Source organism: Pogona vitticeps, chromosome 5, assembly GCF_051106095.1.
Source record: "Pogona vitticeps strain Pit_001003342236 chromosome 5, PviZW2.1, whole genome shotgun sequence".
Lineage (NCBI taxonomy): Eukaryota > Metazoa > Chordata > Lepidosauria > Squamata > Agamidae > Pogona > Pogona vitticeps.
Genome location: NC_135787.1, coordinates 171,373,640 through 171,394,276, shown reverse-complemented (window position 1 = coordinate 171,394,276; position 20,637 = coordinate 171,373,640). Strand labels below are relative to the sequence as shown.

At 41.0% G+C, this 20,637-nt stretch overlaps 1 protein-coding gene and 1 long non-coding RNA gene across 2 annotated transcripts in view; one reads left to right on the top strand and one right to left on the bottom strand.

Moving 5' to 3' along the window:
- Positions 1 to 586: 586 nt before the first annotated feature.
- LOC144583290 (uncharacterized) lies at positions 587 to 8,551 on the bottom strand. Its single transcript, XR_013537002.1, has 2 exons — positions 7,660 to 8,551; positions 587 to 6,381 (listed from the first exon to the last, which is right to left on the bottom strand). It is a non-coding gene; the product is annotated as an uncharacterized LOC144583290 (long non-coding RNA).
- An 841-nt stretch (positions 8,552 to 9,392) lies between these two features.
- The window catches only part of PAH (phenylalanine hydroxylase), a 56,142-nt gene continuing 44,897 nt past the window's right edge, over positions 9,393 to 20,637 (top strand). Inside the window, exons 1-2 of the mRNA XM_020804418.3 lie at positions 9,393 to 12,419; positions 19,633 to 19,740. Of these exons, the coding sequence (XP_020660077.2) occupies positions 12,378 to 12,419; positions 19,633 to 19,740 (150 nt within the window). The 5' untranslated portion in view covers positions 9,393 to 12,377. The remainder of the gene's footprint in view (positions 12,420 to 19,632; positions 19,741 to 20,637) is intronic.

The following is a 20,637-nucleotide window of genomic DNA, read 5'->3' as shown; positions in this document are numbered from 1 at the left end:
CCTCTACCTAGAAAGTTCTGAAAATGGCTATCATAAGTCAGAATTTCCTTGGCGGCACATAAGTATTATTAAAGTCCTCCAGTGTCCCAGTAGATTACATTTTATCCACATGCATCTAGTTCACATGCAGGATAGAGTGTATTTGTATAGAACTGGCTGTTATGCATGCACATAATGGCCAAAATCCTATTGCGCACATTAATGTCTGTGCAAAATGATGATGTCATTAGCTATAGGGTTTTGTTGGCTCATTTATTGCTCTCCTCTTCCCAAGTTCTGAAGGTCCAGGGACTGAGATTATTTGTGATGATTTGGGGCAAGTAATGGCTCCCCCATTTCCCAAGGCTCCCAAAGGCTTCACATGGTCAGAAGGGGTCCTGGAGGACCCTCAGATCCTGTGGGGAGGGTACAATGAGAAACTTTTGATGAATAATAAAAGCACACAGATGATAATGTCATCAGCTTATATGGGCATAAATTTGCACAGTAGGATTTTGACCAATGGATATATCAGTTTAGGTATTCTATTCAGACTTTAAAAAGAATTTTTTGGGATCCAGCTCTCAAGATCTCCAGACTGTGTAACCATGGGAATTCTATGAGTTTTATTCTCAGAAAATTAACTTCCATGCTCTGAGCCAGTACTTTACAAAGCTAGGCTAGAAGAATGTTTTATGCCGGCTGAACACAGCCAACATATTTTACCACCGGCTACTATTAGATTCTTCCATATTCCTTCTCAGCAGAGAAGATATCTCAGTTGTGGATCCGTGCCTTTGAGCAATGCAAAGCCTCTCCTGTGTTTTGTTTTGTTTTGCTTTACTTCTACTGGAAAGATCCACTCAAATGTAAGGTTGTATCTTAGCTTATGTTGTGCAAGGGTTTCTCTTGAAAGGTATCCTGCCTAATTGCACAACCAAGTACGCATATGGGAACCCACCTCCAGAAATATTAAAAAGTGCATTATAGGAATACTCCCCTTTTAGATTCAGTGTTCTTTCCATTTGATTGAGAAGCAAGAGCATTTTCTGAGTAGGGAAAAGTTATTTTGAAAAATCTGTTAACTGGTTGGGCTTTAATCACCTGTTCAGATTCTCCTCTTAGCATAGCATCACTATTTCCTTTCAGCCTGGGTTGTTCAAAACCAGTGTTCACAGAATTGTCAAACTCAATGCATGTTGAGTGGAAAAGATGGACTTTTATTGCGAGAGAAAGGGACAATAAACATTAGTTGTATTTCATAGCTCATATCAGAGCCATTTATACCTCCAAGATGCTGGTGTTTTACTGATATTTGTAGAGCTTTCACATTGCCCCCATCGTATAATCCCAGATAATCGGGGGGGGGAATCAAATGGGGGGGGAATCAAATTTGGCTAATGAACAATATCAGTGAAGGACAGTGAAGTTTTTTGCATTATTGTCACACTTATATGGGTTGGTAGAAAGGCATCAAAGGGACTGATGCCTCCATTTTGCAGTTGGTAGTTTTAATTGACCACCAACAGGGCACATGCAACTTTCATCCTAATCCAGCATTCATTACCTGTGGTCTGGAGGCAGGATGTAGCCCTGCAGTAGATCTCACACTTCGGATGCAATAGGTCAATCTCTGGCATCTCTAAGAAAGGATGGGAAAGCTGAAAAAAAATCTTGAACAACGCTCAGTCTGATGGGCCAATGATCTGCTACGAAATAGGGCAACTTCCTATGTTGAGAACTTGGGCAAGGTACTACTATGGACTCCAGCTGAACATGTCCCAGGGCTAAAGGGTTCTGGGAACCAGAGTTAAAAACAAGTCAATTTTCCAGCCTCTGCCTTTGTTCATAGTTGATAGGCTTTCATATTATTATAGTTCTCTGAACAAAAGCTCTGCTAAGTGGCAAGAATAGAGTCATTCAGAGTTGACCAGGAGCCTCGGAGAGAGGCTGTACTTGGGAGATTTTATGACCAGAGCTTGCTTCTTATTTATTTACTTATTTATTGCTTCTTAATAACTAGAGTGAAGAGGAGGGCAGGTTCTTGCAGAGAAGATGGAGTTCCCAACAGGAATGACGAGCCCTAGGATGAGAGATTTACATCCTGCATTCCTCTTTTTGTGATATCTCAAATGCTAAGAATACTCAGGGGAGAGGGGAAAGGGGGTTAGTATTTATACGTGAGCATAGTGCCATCTACTGGCTGATCATACCAAAGCAGCCAATACCTTTACTTAGACCACTAAAAATAAAACATTCAATGTAAGCTTTTCTTGAATAAAATTCACTTCCTAAGACATAGGGCAGAAAAATTATGAATGAAAGTCTCAACTTGTTCATGGCAGAAATCCACCAGGCATGCTGCTTGTTACTTATGGTGAGTTGAGAGCTGGTTTCAACCTGTTTGGGGGAGAATGTTTTTAGATGCCTCACCCCTTATGCCATTTGGTTGGAGTTTTCTACTTAGCCTCCAGGATAGGAGTTAGTCCCTACATGAGCCCCCTTCTTCCTCCTCCCCACTCATATTGCCTGTTTGGAAATTGGGGGGGGGCAGGGGAAGAAGGAAGGCCTCACAAAGACTCAGCCATCCTCATCCAAAAGCTGGGACAACTCTTGGTTAACTCGCCAGGTCAACAGCCATTCAAAACCAAATTATTTCCAACTACAGTGGTGCCTCGCATAACGAGCACACCGTTTAACGAAGAATCCGCATAGCGATGCGGATTTTGCGATCGAAAAAGTGACCACATTGCGATGCTTAGATAGGGTAAACATCTCATTGCGATGATCGGTAAGTTGTTCGCTTACCGATCTTCGCATTGTAATGTTTTGGAACAGCTGATTGGTGGTTCCAAAATGGCCACCGGAAGAAGAAAATGGCTGCCCACAGCATTTTTGCACCGATTCCTCGCTTACCGAGGCAGCGAAAATGGCAGCCGGATTGAGGATTCCCGCTTAGCGGTGAGTTTTGTCCCCATAGGAACACATTAAACAGAGCTTAATTTGTTCCTGTGGGGTTTTTTGCTCCGTATAGCGATGTTTCCGGATAGCGACGATTTATCCTGAACAGATTATCATCGCTATGCGGGGCACCACTGTATTATGTTCCTTGGTGAGTTCTGCAAATAGATGTGATTCTCGATTGCAGTCCAACTTGATGATGTATAAAGTCAGTCGGTGTGGTAATCTTGGTGTTGCCAAGACAGCTTTTTCTAGGCATTCGGTGTCACTTCCATCTCAAGCTTTGAGGCCCACGTCTGAAGATCAGAGCATCCCCCTCAAACACTGATAATGTCTCGGAAAGCACTGCCCCTCTCCGAAGTCAACATTGTTTGGAATTATTTAAGGAAAAAGTGATTAAAGTATTGGTTGGATAAAATGAGACTGAAGGATCAAATGAAACAATTTTTCAAAATAACAATATATCATAGCATATAATTTCTAAATTATATGCATTTAGAAAGATGGACTAATTAATGCGTAAAGAAGTACAAGCTGGATTTCGAAGGGGCAGAGGAACCGGAGACCAGATTGCTAATGTGCTGGATTATGGAGAAAACCAGAGAGTTCCAGAAAAACATCTCCTTCTGCTTCATTGACTGCGCAAAACCTTTGACTGTGTGGACCACAGCAAACTATGGCAAGTCCTTAAAGAAATGGGAGTGCTTGACCACCTTATCTATCTCCTGAGAAATCTATATGTGGTACAGGAAACAACAGTTAGAACGGGATATGGAACAACTGATTGATTCAAAATTGGGAAAGGAGTACAACAAGGCTGTATATTGTCCCCCAGCTTATTTAACTTATATGCAGAATACATCATGTGAAATGCTGGACTAGATGAGTCCCAAACCGGAATTAAGATTGCTGGAAGAAATATCAACAACCTCAGATATACAGATGATACTACTTTGATGGCAGAAAGTGAGGAGGAATTAAAGAATCTCTTAATGAGAGTGAAAGAGGAGAGCACCAAAAAAATGGTCTGAAGCTCGACATAAAAATATATACAAGAATCATTAAAAGATTTAGAAAGTAAATATATTATTGATACAGATAATAAGAAACTATTAGAGATTCAAGCTAAAAGGAAAGAGTTATAAAGCCTAGAGTTAGAAAAGGTTCAGAGGCATTTGATATATTTGAAGATAATTTTTTTTATTATAGTAATAAAAATTCAAAGCTTTTAGCCAGGGTATCTCAAACAAAAAAAAAAATGAAAAAATACAATTGGAGTGATTAGAGAAACACGTAAAACAGGAAAGAACTGATGAAAGAAAAATTAGTAATATTACAAGAATTTAATCCAAATTTATATAAAGGAAATAATATACCGAAAGAAGATATAGAAAGTTATATTAAAGAAAATGTAAAGAGTAAACTATTAGAGAATGATAAAAGAGAATTAGAAAAAGAGATAAAGGATGAAGAGATTGCAGAGGTTATCAATAAACTAAAAAAATTGTAAAACTCCAGGCTTTGATGGAATGGGATCTGAATATTATAAACCTTTTAAATCAATACTGATCCTGAAGTTGAAAATACTCTATAACTGAATACTAGAAGGTGAGAAAATACCAGAATCTTGGAAATATTCACTAACAACTCTTATCCCAAAATCCAATAAAGATCTGACAGATCCAAGTTAGTATAGGCCTATCTTGTTATTAAATCATGATGCAAAGATATTTACAGCAATTTTAGCAAATAGAATTAATAGGTTCATTACAAAATATATTAAAGAAGATCAGAATGTTTTTTAAAGGGATGACAAATGGTGAATTTAACTAGGAGGGTTTTGAATATTATACAGTGGTGCCTCGACTTACGAAATTAATCTGTATTGGAATGGTGGCCACAACTCGAAATTTTTGTAAGTCGAAGGAATGCACTGAAAACCAATTAATCTGTTCTGGCTGGTTTTGGTTCTTATGTTGAGGTGTGGTTCGTACATCGAAGCATTCGTTCCCATAGGAACTAATGCAAAGCCGGTTAATCCATACTCTACCACTAGGGGGAGAATTTTTCTTCTTTTAACCTAAGATAAACTTACGTAAAAAAAAAGGGCAGAAAGGGAGGGGGGAGGGAACACCTTTTAAACAGAAAACCTTTTAACCCAAGCACCTTTTAAAGCAAGCCAAGCACCTTTTAAACCAAGCCAAGCACCTTTTAGGTTTAAAAAAGGGCAGGAGAGGAGGGAGGGAGGGAGGGAGGGAGGGAGGGAGGGAAGGAAGGAACAATGGGGGAAAGAGGAAAGAAAGAAAGAAGGTCATGACTGGGGCACACAGACCCCTCAGACAAAGGTTTGTGGTGTTAAGCACAAAGACACACACACACAGAGAGACAGAGAGACAGAGAGAGAGAGAGAGAAGACAGTGGGGGGAGAGAGACTTGAGTCTACAGTAAACACCATTTTAAAGCCTGCCTGCCTGCCTGTATCAACAAGCACCGCAGCCCCTCACAGAATATTTTCTGATTTTAAAACAGACTTTGGAGCCACATTTTAAACACACATTTTAAAACTAAAGAGAGGTCACAGTACACAAACCCTAGAAGCCACAGAATCCAGCAAGCATTATTCCAGCACAGAACTCCTAATTACAAAAAGAGAGCAGAGAGAGAGAGAGAGAGAGAGAGAAGACAATTGGGGGGGAGAGACTTGAGTCTAAAATCCATTTTAGAGCAAACCAGCCAGACAGCCCCTCACAGAATATTTTCTGATTTTAAAAGAGACAGACATTGGAGCCACATTTTAAACATACACATTTAAAAACAAAAGAGAAGTCACAGTACACAAACCCTAGAAGCCACAGAATGCAAAAATAAATAAATAAATTTTACATTTTAAAATTACAGTCTAATTTTCACATTTAATTTTAATTTAATATTATAGTCTACTTTTCACATTTTAAATCCACACTGCAAGACCCATCAGAGCACAAAAACATAACCCCATCTAGCCCTATGCCCCCCACCAAGCTGCAAAAAACCCTGTACATACAGTACAATAAATGCAGTGTACTCACCCAGAACAGGCAGTCTCTCTGTTTTTTTAAAAGTCAAAAAAAAAAAAAAAGCCAAAAAAAAAAAACAGTCCATACAGTACCAGGCAGTATCAGCCAGTACTGTACAGTACCAGGCAATACTGTACCAGACAGTCTGAAGACTCTCTCCCTATCCACTCTCTAACACTGGGACGAGTGAGGTAGCAAACAAGCAGCCTCTTTGCTAGCCAGCGGTTAACTGGAAGTTCAAATTCTGCACTTTCCCCACCTCCCCCGTGGTTTTTTTTGTCCATAACTTGAAACTCTGGCTGCAAGTCGAAGCAATATTTTGTGGTCGGAGCTTTTCGTAACTCAAAATTTTCACAAGTAGGGATGTTCATAAGTCGAGGCACCACTGTATATAATATAGAAAAAGATGAGGTATTTTAACATTAGATGTTTTTAAGGCATTTGATTGTGTAGAATGGCCAACATTAAAGATTCTTTTAAAGGGTTGGGGGTTTGGAAATAAATTTAGGGGGGTTATAGATCAACTGTATTTGGAGAACACTTTCACAGTAATATTTAATGACTGGATGACATAACAGATAGCTCTAGGCCGAGGCACTAGACAAGGTTGCCCTCTTTCCCTAGTTTTGTTTTGTTTGATTATTGAAATGTTAGCAAATGCAATAAGGAATGATGAGTTAAATAGTGGTATAGGCGAGAATAACAAAATAAAGATTAACTTATTTGCTGATGATTCCCTTTTGACAGTTAAAAACCCATTAGAAAGTATGGACAAAATCAAAAATCATTTAGAAAAATTTGGAAAAAAATAACTGGATTATGTGTAAATTGACAAAATCTGAAATAATGTTGTTTAATCATAATAAATTAGAACAAGAAAGTTTACTGTTAAATACGATTTTAGGATATATAAATCTGTTAAATATTTAGGTATAGATTTAGTAAAGGATACTCAGAAAATAAAGGAACATAATTATAATAAACTGAAAAGGGATATCAAAAAGAAATTATAGGAATATTCCAGTTTGAAACTCTCTTGGTTTGGAAGGATTGCTCTGATGAAAATGAAGATTTTACCAAAGATTAATTTTTTATTTAGGATGTTATCAGTACAATTAACATAAGATGATTTTAGATTTTGGCAATGACTGATTAATAGATATTGTAATGAAGGGAAGAAGGCCAGAATAAATAAAAGGTATTGATATAAAGGCTTGGAGAAGGGGATGAGCACCGCACCTTAGAGTCGGACACGACTGGACTAAATGTCAAGAGGAACCTTTCCCTTTACCTTATTGATATAAGACAATAAAAAGGAGGTATAGGTGTACTAAATATTAAAAATTACTAATCAGCTGAGGTTTATTGGGGAAATTATATATAACCCAGAAAGGTTAATTTGGTGGAAAATGGAATCATCAGAACTACAGGTTGATATTGAAAAACATCTGTTTGGTGTAATTAAAAAACATAAAATAAGCGAAATCAATAACCTCTTTTAAAAAACTATGTTAAACGTGTGGTATAAGTAGAAAAAAAAAACACGCTCATCCAACTCTCCATTAGGATTAGTGACTGAAACAGAGAATTTCCCTGCCAATATTATTTCAATGCCTGCAATGTAGCCCCACAGTTCATCTTCAGGCAAGAAAGAGTCACTCACAGTTTCATGGACACAATCCACATGCTTCAGTGGAAGCACCTACTCCTTCCCCTCTATGTTGTTGCTTTCCACAGATGGAAAACAGCATGTCTTCACTGGAATATTTCCTCCCAAGTGTAAATTCTACACATGAGCGACAGCCCTACTTTCCCAGAACACTTGCTCATCCAAAATGCTTCCCTCACAAATGTTATCCATTTAAAAAGTGATGAAGGAAAGGGCCAGTCGTTCCACTTGACTTATGGCCATTGTTATCCGTGGAGGCAATCAGTAAATATTCCTATGGCACACCCCATTGTTTCAACATCAGGCACTGTCCCCTTCCTCTTTCTTCATTGACCACCTTGCCTGGTGAGCAGTTCTGTAGAACTCCAAAGCTTTCATGTTCTTTGGCAATCTTTTCAAACTGGCCACATGAATGTGTCGTCCTGCTACGGATTTTTGCAGCCCCTCCCCGCTTATGTCCACTTGAGTGCCCTTGACTTTTTGTCTAACAACAGTGTATCCAGTTCAGATGTTCAGTGTAAGGCTTGCTGGTGTCAGAAACTTAAGAAGTGAAGTTTTCCAAGGGCAAACTAACAAAACCAGAAATAATTGGAACATTTCGTGCTTCCTAGATCGATAAATAGTAGTCTTGTTTACAAGCCAATCCTCCTATCTTGGCCAATCAGTGTAGAATCCCGAAGGTAAACTCTGTGTATTTATTGCATCACTTTGGCTAATGTAATACTCATAATTCCTTTGTTGTTATGTGCACCAAGTTGCTCCCAACTCATGACAACCCGATGAACGAGCAATCTCTAGAATGTTCGGTCCTCAACTGACCTGCTCAGCTCCTGCAGATTTAAGCCTGTGGCTTCCTTTCGGGAGTCAGCCCATTTCATATTTGGTCTTCCCCTTATCTTGCTTCAAACTTTCCCAACATTATTGTTTTTTTCCAGAGAACCATGCCTTCTCCTGATGTGCCCAAAGTAGGACAGCTTCAGTTTCAATATTTATGCCTCCAGAGATAGTTCAGGCTTGATTTGATCTAGGACCCATTTGTTCATCTTCATGTCAATCCAGTGTACAGTGGTGCCTCGCATAACGAGTGCACCGTTTAACGACGAATCTGCATAGCGATCTGTTTTTTGGGATCGCTAATGCGATCGCATTACGATGTTCTGAATGGGCAAACATCGCATTGCGATGATCGGTAAGTGTTTCGCTTACCGATCTTCGCATTGTGATGTTTTTAGAACAGCTGATCGGTGGTTCCAAAATGGCTGCCGGTTGCCCAAAATGGCCACTGCAAGCATTTTTGCGCGCTGCCCTCGCTTACCGAGGTGGCAAAAATGGCAGCGCTATGGAGGATCTTCGCTGAATGGTGAGTTTGGGCCCCATAGGAACGCATTAAACGAAGTTTAATGTGTTCCTATGGGGTTTTTAGTTCCGTTGAGCGATGATTCCGGATAGCGACGATTAATCCGGAACAGATTAACGTCGCTATGTGGGGCACCACTGTATTCACAAAGCTCTCCTCCAACTGCACATTACAAGTGAATCAATTTTTCTCCTGTCAGCTTTTCTGGACAGCTTTCACACCCATACATGGGTACTGCAAATACAAGGGTGTGAATAATCTCCATTGACACTGCATTATGTTTGATTACACTTGATGATCCATACATTTGGTGTTTACATTTAGCTTCAGTGTTATTAGTTTTAGTATTGTTAGTTTTAAAGGCACCACTGTATTTTTCCTTTTTCCTTGTTTCCCTAATGGGCTAATAACAGCTACCTCTAGGAAAACTGGTACATTGGGGAATATCGAGTTAGTACAGTATTACACATTAGTGCTACTTCTGCAGAAAACTTAGGAGTTTTCTTAGTATTGTAAGAGGGGTTTAGTGTAGTTTGAATTTCCTGCACCCATTGGATGGATCAGCCAAAGAGTTTTTCTGGAAAGGAATATTATTTGCTGCCATTTTTCCAGCTTACTTAGGAATAATCTCTTCATATTGCAAGATGAGTATAATTTTCCATCCCCAGAGTTGTACTGCCGGATGCTATCATTACATGCCATCAGATCACTTCTAACTTATAGTTACCCTGGTAACGTTCTCAAAGTATGTGAGATAGTTAAGAAGTGCTTTAACATTGCTACTCCCCACCTGTAGGTTTCAATGACTGAGTGAAAATTTGAACCCAGGTCTTCTGAGTCCTAATCCAACATTCTGTCCACAATACCACAATGGCTTTCAAGCAGGAGGCTGGGAACTTTATTGTTCTGCTTCTCCTTCTCCAGCCAGGAATCTTCTTGGATAGTAGTATAATACACAGTGGCCTTGTACTTGCTTCACCCCTTCTCTGGCATTGTTGCCTGCTTGCATCTTTTGAGGATGGAATTGGGGCTGTCAGAAGGATGGCCTTGTTTGCTCCAGCTTTTCTGATCTTCCTTGATCTCATATCTCATGAACTCTACTAGTGGGCTCTGTTATCTAGTGTGTCCTCTGCCACACTAGTTAGTAGTCCATGCCAGGTTCCAGGCGCCTCCTGTCTCCTATTTTTTCTCACAGGGATCAGATAAGGCAGGTTGGGGACGGTGATTCCAATTTCATTGGCAGAAATGGCAAATCTACTCCACGTTTTACTCTGAACTTGGACAGCTCATTTAAAGTTCAGCCAAAACTCCAGAGTGTGTCCAATGCTCCTGTGAAACCAGAGTCTAATGAAAGAGAAGCAATCCCACAGCCTGAAATTGTTGCTGATCAGAACCTTGTGTCCCCAGATGTTTTTATACTACAACCCCAAGAAATCCTGGCCAGCACAGCTAGTGGGGAAGGCACCTGGCAGTTTCAGTCCAAGAACATCTGGGGACCCAAGGCTGGGAACCACTTTCTTAGAGGTGATTTTTTTACTTGATGAAGAACTAGCCTGGCTCCCTATACTCCTGATGGTGCACTGAAGATCAATCTGTGCAGCACTGCTAGCAACAGGGCCTGGCCTCATCACTGGAAAAGATGAGAGGAACCAAGTGTGAATCTGTGCCCTATACTCTTGCTAGATCAAGTTGCAGGTGTGGTGGTGGTAATATTTAGAAAAAGGCAGCTGAGATTTCTGCAGTAAGCATAGGTAATGTTTTCTCCCAGCAAAGTGTGCTGGCCCATGGCTTTGTGGCCATTATCTCCAAAGGGCGGAAGGGTGGGAGGCTTAACAGGGCGGAAAGCAAATTAAATGAGCCTCTAAATGTCATGTTGCCCCATGGGAAAGCTTGGGGATGTGATCCTGAAGCCTACTAGACCAAAAAGGCAAGGGTTGGATGTTTGAATTGAATTTACTTTATTGTCATTGTACTTCAGTACACTACAATGAATTAAATGCCATCTCTAGTACACATAATAATAAAACACACAACAACATAGCACCCATAACATGGAAACATAGCACATTACACGTGAAATACATCCCTCTCGTTCACATCCACATCCTTCACATTCAATTTCCTGTCACACAACCCATTAATATTGCACTATACAGTGGAATTCAATATAGCTGCAGCTCAGGGATAGAAACTGTTTTTCAACCTATTTGTCCTTGTTTTAATTATCCTATACCACCTACTAGATGGTAACAATTGAAGAAACCTTTGTTTGAAGAAACTCTCAAAGAGACATGATGGGTTGCATGTGGCAAAGTGGGCCAGTGGACAGTCTCAAAACTTTGTGGTAGCGTACAGCACTTACACCGGAGCAAGTCATACTGTCCATTTGGGAGATGGGATCTTGCTCACTGGTAGATCCTTCTTGCCAGCAGGTGTTTGTCCTCTTCAGACACATTGCTCTCCATGTGTCTAAAAGGACAGTAGATACAGGAGGGGCTAGTCTGAGAACAACCTCTCTTTTACCACTCCCCCCTCTCTCAAACACACATACACACAGAGAGACACACCATGATTATGCTTTGATGCTCAAATCCCCAACGCATTCCAAATCATTTCAGATCATGCTGACCCACACCTGCTCCAGATCAGTCTGAATCAGGCCAATTAGACTTAAAGATTCAGGATTTGGACTAAGCATATATTTTAAAGCACACCTATAATTGCCTTTGCTGGCTCTGTGAACTCTTTTTTCTTAAACATGTTTTTAAAAAGGCCAGTGGACTCCTAACTTAGTCACAAAATCCTGCCTTCACAAATTATGTGAGCAAATTATACCAAGTAATATGACATATCACCATCAGCATCATCATGTTGATTCCTTTGGATACAAAAATGAGGATGCTAACCACAGCTATTACGAGCAAACCAGGAGGTAAAATCCTATTGTTTTTTATTCATAAAAACATGAAGAAAAACTTAATTTTTTAAAAGAGCTGAAATTAAAATACTGCACAATAAAAACCACAAGAGAAGAAAATTCCACCCAAAGTGAAACCATGTGATGAAACTAAGAATTGCATCAGTTTTGTGGCCTGTGTTGGACGTGGGAGAAGCTATTTGTCCCTCTGGAGTCACAAGGGGGTTGGTGCAGAAAAGAGGTGTGTCAGGAAAAACCCAGCTCTGCTCTGGCTCTGCCACAGAAGGGAAAAGATCAAAGGGAAGGGGCTGGCTGTTCTGTTTCCACTCAAGTTTAAATATTTGTGTACACGGTACGCAGAAGTCACTGTAAACATAATACGGTCACCCATCTCTTTCTCCTGTAGGAAAAGTTCTGGTCGATATCTGTGGGAGGAAAATGGCTAACGGGGTCCACAGCATGAATGGAGATTGTTTGCAGGTAAGTCCACTGGGCCAAGAGAATTGTGTTATTGGGTGGTGAATAAATGTTATCAATAAATAAATGAAGAGTAAGGCGGGTTGGATAGCTCAGTGAGTAAGATATGTGGCTGTGGAGCCAGGGACTGGGAGTTTGATTCCCTCAGGTGCCTCTGAGAAATAGAGGCAGCCTGTGTAGTCTTGGACAAATTGCACAGTCCTCAAGCAAGCACACAAATAGTAAGCCATTTCTGAGTGTTGAATACCTTGAGAACTCTGGGAAGGGCTGCCACCAATCAGCATTGACTTGATGACAACCGTTATTATTATTATTATAGTACATAAAGAAAGAGTTTGCTGTAGTCACTACTTTTAGAGCTCTGATTAAAATAACTGTGTGACTAGTTTCTGTATTCCTACATGTTATGCAGCTGCTGTTAAATGCCTTGTTATTGCTGCAACTTGAAAAGCTGCAAACTGCATACAGTCTGATCGACATTAACGTGGTTGTTCTTTAGTAAGGGGAGCACAGCTTAGGTACATAGCACTTTTCCTGTCTGCTGGAGTTAACTGTCATCAATCTGTGAATAGTGGCATGAATGTTTCGTACAAGTAGTTTGAGTTGATAAACAGCTACTGTATACCCATTTGAAATATCATAAAGAAACACAGACTTAATAAGGGAAGCACAGCTTAGCTGCATAGTTCCTTTTCTGTTACAGTCCATTCTGTCCATAAGGATGTCATCTACAGGTGTTATACAAAAATGGCGTGGAAGAAGATGCTTGTGCACTGGTGTTCTAAAGATGCATGCCCATTTATCAGTGACATTCATTTCACAAATTATCTAGAAGGAAAAGCATGTACAAGAGCTGTCTCCATTTTCATGCATGCCATGTGCTTATTTTGATGACCATGAATAACACACCTGAGGTCAGTATTATGTACTTGCCATGCCAGAGGAGGCCAGGAAATCATCAACTAGAATTAGAGCCTTCTCAGCCCTGGCTCCATCCATGTGGAATGGGGTCCCAATGGAGCTACACCTGTCTCCCTCCCTCACAACATTCCAGAGGATGATCAAAGCAAGGCTTTTTACACAAGGTTTTCAGAGCATCCTCTCTTAACATAGTATAGAATGACTATTTTTATATTGTTTGTTCACCATCATTTGGTCTTCCATTGATTTTTTTGACGATTGCCTTAAATGGTTGTATGTTGTGTTTGTTTTTTGAAATTATATTTAAGCTTTAATTTATATTATACTGCTTCTCTCTGGATTTAAACCACCTAGAATGGTGTTTATCACTAACTGGCATGGTATACATAATTGGGGGATATGATGCTGATATGCTATAAGAAAACAGCAACCACTTTCAACAGAGCTTTGCAAATTTCATTTTTTTTGGATGCCAATTTCAGGATTCCACAACAAGCTTCAAGATTCTGGTAGCTTTCATCCAAAAATAGAAACTTTAAATGTAGAGCTACTGTATGTGCAGATAGCTTTTTGAAATCTTCTGCATGATTTGTAAGTAAAGAAAGCATGGGCAAAAGGATTCACCATTCTTCAGGGACGTAACTCCTTCTCTTTCTTCATGTCAGATGTTGAATGCTATGAAACCAATACAAACAAGGGTTCACAAATAGCATTCACTAGCTCTTCTTATCCTTGATGTATAGAGTTGAATAAGCAGGACTTTTAAGGTTGAGCAAGACCATGGGGATGAGTCAGCCACCCTTCTCCTGTATCTGGACTTTGGGAGAAAGGTCCAGGCTTATCCAGTCAGTCACACTGAGCATTAGAAACCTTGACCACCCCTACCCATTTGGTTCTGAAGGCCCTCAAGCTCAGCACAACCATTGTCAAGACTCTCCACAGTCTGGATTTTTGGAGTCAGGCTGACTGTGAGAATGAGCTGAGGTTAGCCAGAGACACTAAAAGCGACAAAAAAAGTGCAGTGTAGGTGGAGGGAATGAGATTGCAGCTGGAGATTGATAAACAAATACTCAATATTCACCTTATTACCTTGAACGAGTTCAAAACTCCAGGGCTGGATGAACTGCATCCAAGAGTGTTGAAAGAGCTGGCCGAAGAGCTCTCAGAACCACTCTCCATTATTTTCTTAAAATCATGGGAAATGGGGTGAGGTGCCAGATGACTGGAAGAGGACTAAGTTTGTCCCTATCTACAAAAAGGGCAAAAAGAAGGAACCTGAGAACTACGGACTAGTCAGTCTGACATCAGCCCCAGGGGAAATTCTGGAACAAATTATAAAGCGATCACTTTTTGATTGGGTAACTTCCCTGATAGACAGAGGGAATGATGCACGTATCGTATATGCTTCAGCAAAGCTTTTGACAATGTGTCCCATGATATTTTGATTAGCAAGTTAACTAGATGTGGGCTGAATAGAATAACTGTCAGATGGATACACAGTTGGCTACAGAATCATAGAGGGGGATGATTAATGGTTCCTCAAACTAGGAGGAAGTAACAAGTGAGGTACAGCAATGAAACCAATTACTTCAAGAGGTGCTGAGTGCTCGAACACTGGAGGTATTTAAGAGGAACTTAGACAACCACCTGGCAGATATCTTTTGATTTGTATTCCTGTACTGAGTGGCGGTTTGGACTCAATAGTCTTATAGGCCCCTTCCAACTTCATGATTCTATGGTCCTAAACATTTTGAGTGGATATGAAAGGCACACAAAACTTGTCCAGGTCTGAATATAAATCTAGAGGGCTGAATTGCTCATATTATCAAGCTGAGATAAGGAAAACTTTTGGGAACCACAAAGGGGATGCTATGGCCTTGTTGGACTGTGAATTCTGAAGCTATAGTCCAAAAAGATATAACATATCCAAGTTTTGTTTAATGGTTTCTTTTCTGTATTTTCTGAACAGTTTAAATGGACAAGTAAGCTTCTGTGGGTGAACTTCTCTCTCATCTAGCTACAGCATGTTGTAAAAGATAGCTTCCCCCCCCCCACGGGCTAAAATGATGTATTGACGTTGAAAGGCTTTTGAAAAGCCACAGTGGCATCTGAGTAATGGATTCCCATCTTTTCCAGCTGTCAAACTAAATGGTGTAAAAAAGATCAGACCAACAGAGAACTGGGATGGATTCCCAAATAAGTCCTTAATGGATGTTTTTAATAAAATTGTGCAATAGTCTTCTCATTCTTCACTATTTCTTCATGAACAAGTTCATGTTGAACTGAATGCCTTTGTAAGCATTCCAAGACATTTTGCCACCCTCCCACCAAAAACTTTTGACTACAGACCCACAAGAATGTTGAGCTTGTCCCAGCTGGTTTGAAGATGTCCTGTCTTTGGAAGAGACATTTGTGAGGAAAGAATTCTGGCAGAGTTTTAGTCTGATGTTTGGTAAGGCCTCCCTACCAGATTCACAGATCTAGTCTGTGCTGTTGGTTGAATGGCAAGGTGCCACTGTAGTCTTGTAGTGGTTAGAATGTTGGACTAGATCCATGGAGACCTGGGTTCAAAATCCCACTCAGATGTGAAGCTCATAGGCTGACTCTGGAACAGTCACACTCTTTCAGTTTGACCTATCTGACAGAATTCTTGTTTGCAGCTTTGAATTCATCAGAGGTGAAACAGGATGTACAGAATCAGGGGAAAGCAAAACAAAACACTTGCTTGGAAAAAGCTTAGCTTTTGTTAAACTCAGTACATGTTGTGAATTTATTGCTGGGCACAGAAGGATCAATAGGAAGCAATGCTGACCGTACATGTAAGAATTCTGAATGGGATGTTCTTTTTTATACCCAGAAAAATAAGAGTATGTTTCTAATCCTCAGTGCATAAAAATACATTGTCAGCTTTAAAATATGTGGCAGAGGTTCAGAATCAGGTTAAATCACAGAGGTCTCAAAGTACCCCTTACTCACCAAATGGGCCCCAAATTCTCACACTTTTAAAGACATCAAGAACCCAGCCAGCCACAATTTGGCCACCCCCAGAGCTCAAAACATCTTTTACTTGTTGACTGTTGGTCCGGTTGTGGCCCAGCGCATTCCCCCCCCCAGCACTGTAATCACACGAACCGCAGTGCTGGGAGGTCCGATGGGCTGTTAGTGTACCTGAGTTTGCAATGGAACTCACCTCAGCCACGCTTCTCGGACTGTAACCTTAATTGGGCTGGGTCCCTTTTCCAGGGGTACCCCCACCACCACTGGGTTTTTTGCCTCCTCCTGTGCCCTTGTTCTGGCGTTGAGCCCCAGCCCTGATGCATGATGTGTTTGTGTGTTAACCCCCACATGCAGAACACTCATGCCTGAAACAGCATGGTTTCCTGGTACAAACGCCCTTGGAGTTATACTCCCAACAGAGCAGGCGCTGCCCCGCTCCAATGCAGGGATTCTGACCCGGGGAGACTTTCCTATACAGTTGCCCGCTATCAAACCTATCCCCTACATTGGGTCTGGCTGGAGTCATGTGCTGGTGCCACAGACCCAGCAGGGGCTCATCCCAATGAAGATTTGGGTGAATCACACTCCACATATGGAACAATTCATCATAATGAAGCCACACCTGCCCAGCAAAATCTACATATGCCCTATAAATCAAATCCAGGTATTGGAAAAGAGATTGTGCCTGCCATGGCTGGGCCTTGACAACCACCCCGGCATAAATCAGAAACTCAGGCAGCCAATTAGACCATGTCCTATCAGGTTTCTTCTGCTCCATCTCTCCTCTTTGTCATCTTCCTTGTTAAGATCCTTTTTTTCTACAATTCTATTTAATAACTCAAATAAATCCACATATTGGTCCTTTCATATCTTTTCTTGTGTTGCCGGGGTGAGATGATTGCCCGAGGGCATTGAGAAGTCACCGTATGGCAACGCTTGTAAAGGCACTGTGTTATAGCCTGTGTCAGAAACCGATGGGTAAGGCCAAACCCCCATGCCAGCCATAGCGTTAAATTGGGCTGGTACTGTAAACTGAGGGTATGGTGTACCCCATCCACTGAACTGTGTGCTGGAACATGGCCACGGAGTGTTGGGAAGCCTACCACTCTGCATGTCGTATGGTGTATAAACTGTGGGGTTAAATTGTCCACCGCTTGCCCAAGGCCAAGCGGGGATCAGTGGATAGGTGCCCGGTGCAATGGCTGACTCACCTGACAAAGTTGTCACCATACTTGATTCCTTCCTGGCATATAGCCTGTCAGGGCTGGCCTCATTCGCTTCATCTTGCTTACCTTGGATCATGGTCGCTGGTTCAGGTGTTGTGGGGGTTGACAACCTTCTTCCCTTATCAGTCTGCCAAGGCCGTGGTGTCGGAGAAGGCCCATCTGCATCGCATCCCAGAGCTGCTGCTTTGCCTCGAGAATAGTAAATCTAGCCATTAGATTGTCAGCTATCGCCTTAAGTTTGGCCATAGGATGGTTCTTGGCATCCCTGGCTGATCAGCGTGGCTGCACCTCACATGGCTGTGGAGTTTGCCTCACCAGCCATTCAGCCTCCAATGCAGAAATCTTTCCCTGCAGTTGCTGCTAAACAGGCCAGGATTCCTCGTCAGAAGAGGATTGAGGAGGAGACACTTGGGGAACTGGCCTTTTCTTGGCAGACTGTTTCCCCTTCTTATTACTCTGACTCTTCTGAGATGCCGTATCTAATGCTCAAAATGAAGAGAAGCACAGAATTGTCTCAGAAGTACCAACTGCCAAATCAGATAGTAATTCTTACCTATGCACCCATAAAGAAGGGGGGGGGGTAACCAACTGATGGCTCTCAGCTATGCTCCTCCATTAAGAACACAAGCCAGACTATGTGGTAATTACCAGCTAGTCAAACCACATAAGCATTATTAATTGTTCCTATTTTAATTGATTTTGTAATTGCAATGAACTAAATTCCTTGATTAAATCCCTTTAAATAACTTACCAATTCAATGAGCCCCAACTAGGAAGCAAGTCCACAATTAATTTAATTAACAATTCAGGACTCAACCCTTATTTCCTCAACTATCCTTAATCAATACCAATCTCAACTCCTTTGCTGGTGCTCTATACCCAATTAATTAAATGATTCTCCTCATCAAGGAAACATCCTAATTAATTACTCTTATATATAATAACTTATCAAATTTAAAATACTCTAATTTATTCAAATTTTATTAATTATTTATTATGAAACAATTATTATTAATATTAAAATTATTATAATTTAATATTTAGATATGTATTTATTAATATCCTAATTTTATTTAATTTATTTTATTCTATTTTATTTATAATTCTTATTACTATTGTTGTTATATATTTTATATGTTATATTGAGTGACACAGGCTGGTAACACCTGCGAGGCCACTTAAATTACTGCACCTCGCAGCCAAGGCCAGCTCTCGCAGGGCTAGTACACCACTCCGGCTGTTGAAGAAGGGAAGGGGTTAAGAGTGAAGAAAATGAAATAGTCAGGGCTCGGGAGCCGCACGGTGCCCACACACGCCAAACAGCTGAAGCTCAATGGGCCCGCACCTCACTTCCTCTCCTACGAGCCTACCCAAACCTCAACATAAGCCTTGCGACCCGTTGGAAGGTATCAGCATCTCTACCTGACCTGCCTCCTATAGCTAGCCTTTATTCCTTTTTTTAAAAAAACTTGAGGTGTTCGTAAGCCCTGCACAAACCACCCCGCTGCGGCCACCCTCCCCCGAACTTCCTTGTTGTCAATAATACAGTAAATTAAAAAACTCAACTTGTCTTCGCTTACATAGAAATTAAATATGAGTAACAAAAATGTCAACAAAACCGTGGGAGGGAGCCGATGCTACCCTCCCCTCCTCCTGGATGCTGTTCCACAAGGCCTTGATCCGTGACACAGCTGGTAGCAACCGAGCAGCGTAGCTCTATCCTTTGCCGTTGCCAGAAAAGGAAGAGGGTGGAGAGAGGAGGGAACGTCCCTTAAATAACCTAATGTTACCCCCCTCTCACCCAACTGCTCTTGTGAGACCTAGGGTCTTGCCTTATCCAGGGAGGCAAAGGCGAGTCACGCTGCCGAAGCTTTAGCTCAGCAGCGGCTTGAGCAATTGCATTGTATTGTTAAACCACCAGAAGGAAGAAATCTTTGTTGATATCCTCCACACATTCAAGATCAACAGCTGGTCTAGCTTTATTTTCTGTCCACCCCTTTGAACTTCATCTATGGGTACCATTAATTTCCAGGTGTAGAAAACAAATAATTAACTGCACATTTGTTTTATAGGAATCCAGCTACATTGAAGAAAGCAGTGGTCTGAATGATGCCATCTCCTTGATTTTTTCCCTCAGAGAAGAAGTTGGAGCTTTAGCTAAAGTTCTGCGCATATTTGAGGTATGTGTTTAACTACCCTTATCTGGGAAAAGAAATCCCACAGATATTTCAGAAGCAAAGTCCCGCTGTCAAAAGTCCTATGATGACTGGCTCATGAATAAGATGTTGGTTCCCTGTTACCTTGTTTTGCATGCATGTTTATGAGTAGAGATGGGCACAAACCAGGAAAATGGTGGTTTGCGATGGTTTGTGGTTCACCTATTCATGAACCATGAACTTTCAGAACCTTTCCAATGAAATGAACGGTTTTGTGGTTTTTGTAATTTAGTACTTCCAGAAACAGTAGAATGACCCCTGCATGAGTAGAGACACCAAACTTGCAGAGATTTTTCCGATGACTCTCCTCCCCACCCTCTCCATGGTTGCTGAAGATTGGATTTGGGATATCCGAGTTATAGCCCCCCAAAGCAGCCCACCCCAGGAAAGTGCTCTTTAGCAGTTGGGGGTCTACTTTGGGGGGGCTATAACTTAAATAGCCCAAGTCCAAACTTTGCCACACTTAGAGGGGAAGGTGAAGAGAGACAACTGAAGACTCACAGTGGGTTTGATATCTCTAATTCATGCAGGGACCATTCTATCACTCCTGGAAATCCCATATCCCACAAACCTCAAAATGTATGAATTGCCCACATTGATAATAGCTTGGTGTTTCATTTCATTTTGGGCATGCATATTTTCCCAAAGCATCCCAAAATGAACCACGAAACAGCCCAATTTGTGGGTTTTTGTTTGTTTCATGTTTTATTTTGGGCTCATCTCTATTCATGATGCACTACCTAAAATGCTTAAAAGGGTTGTTGTGCTTCAACACTACAACACTTGTTTTTTTCCCACTGTAATTTCTAGATAATTGGCTACAGAGAGTTTTGTGGCACTGTAAAGTCTAGCAGGTTTTAT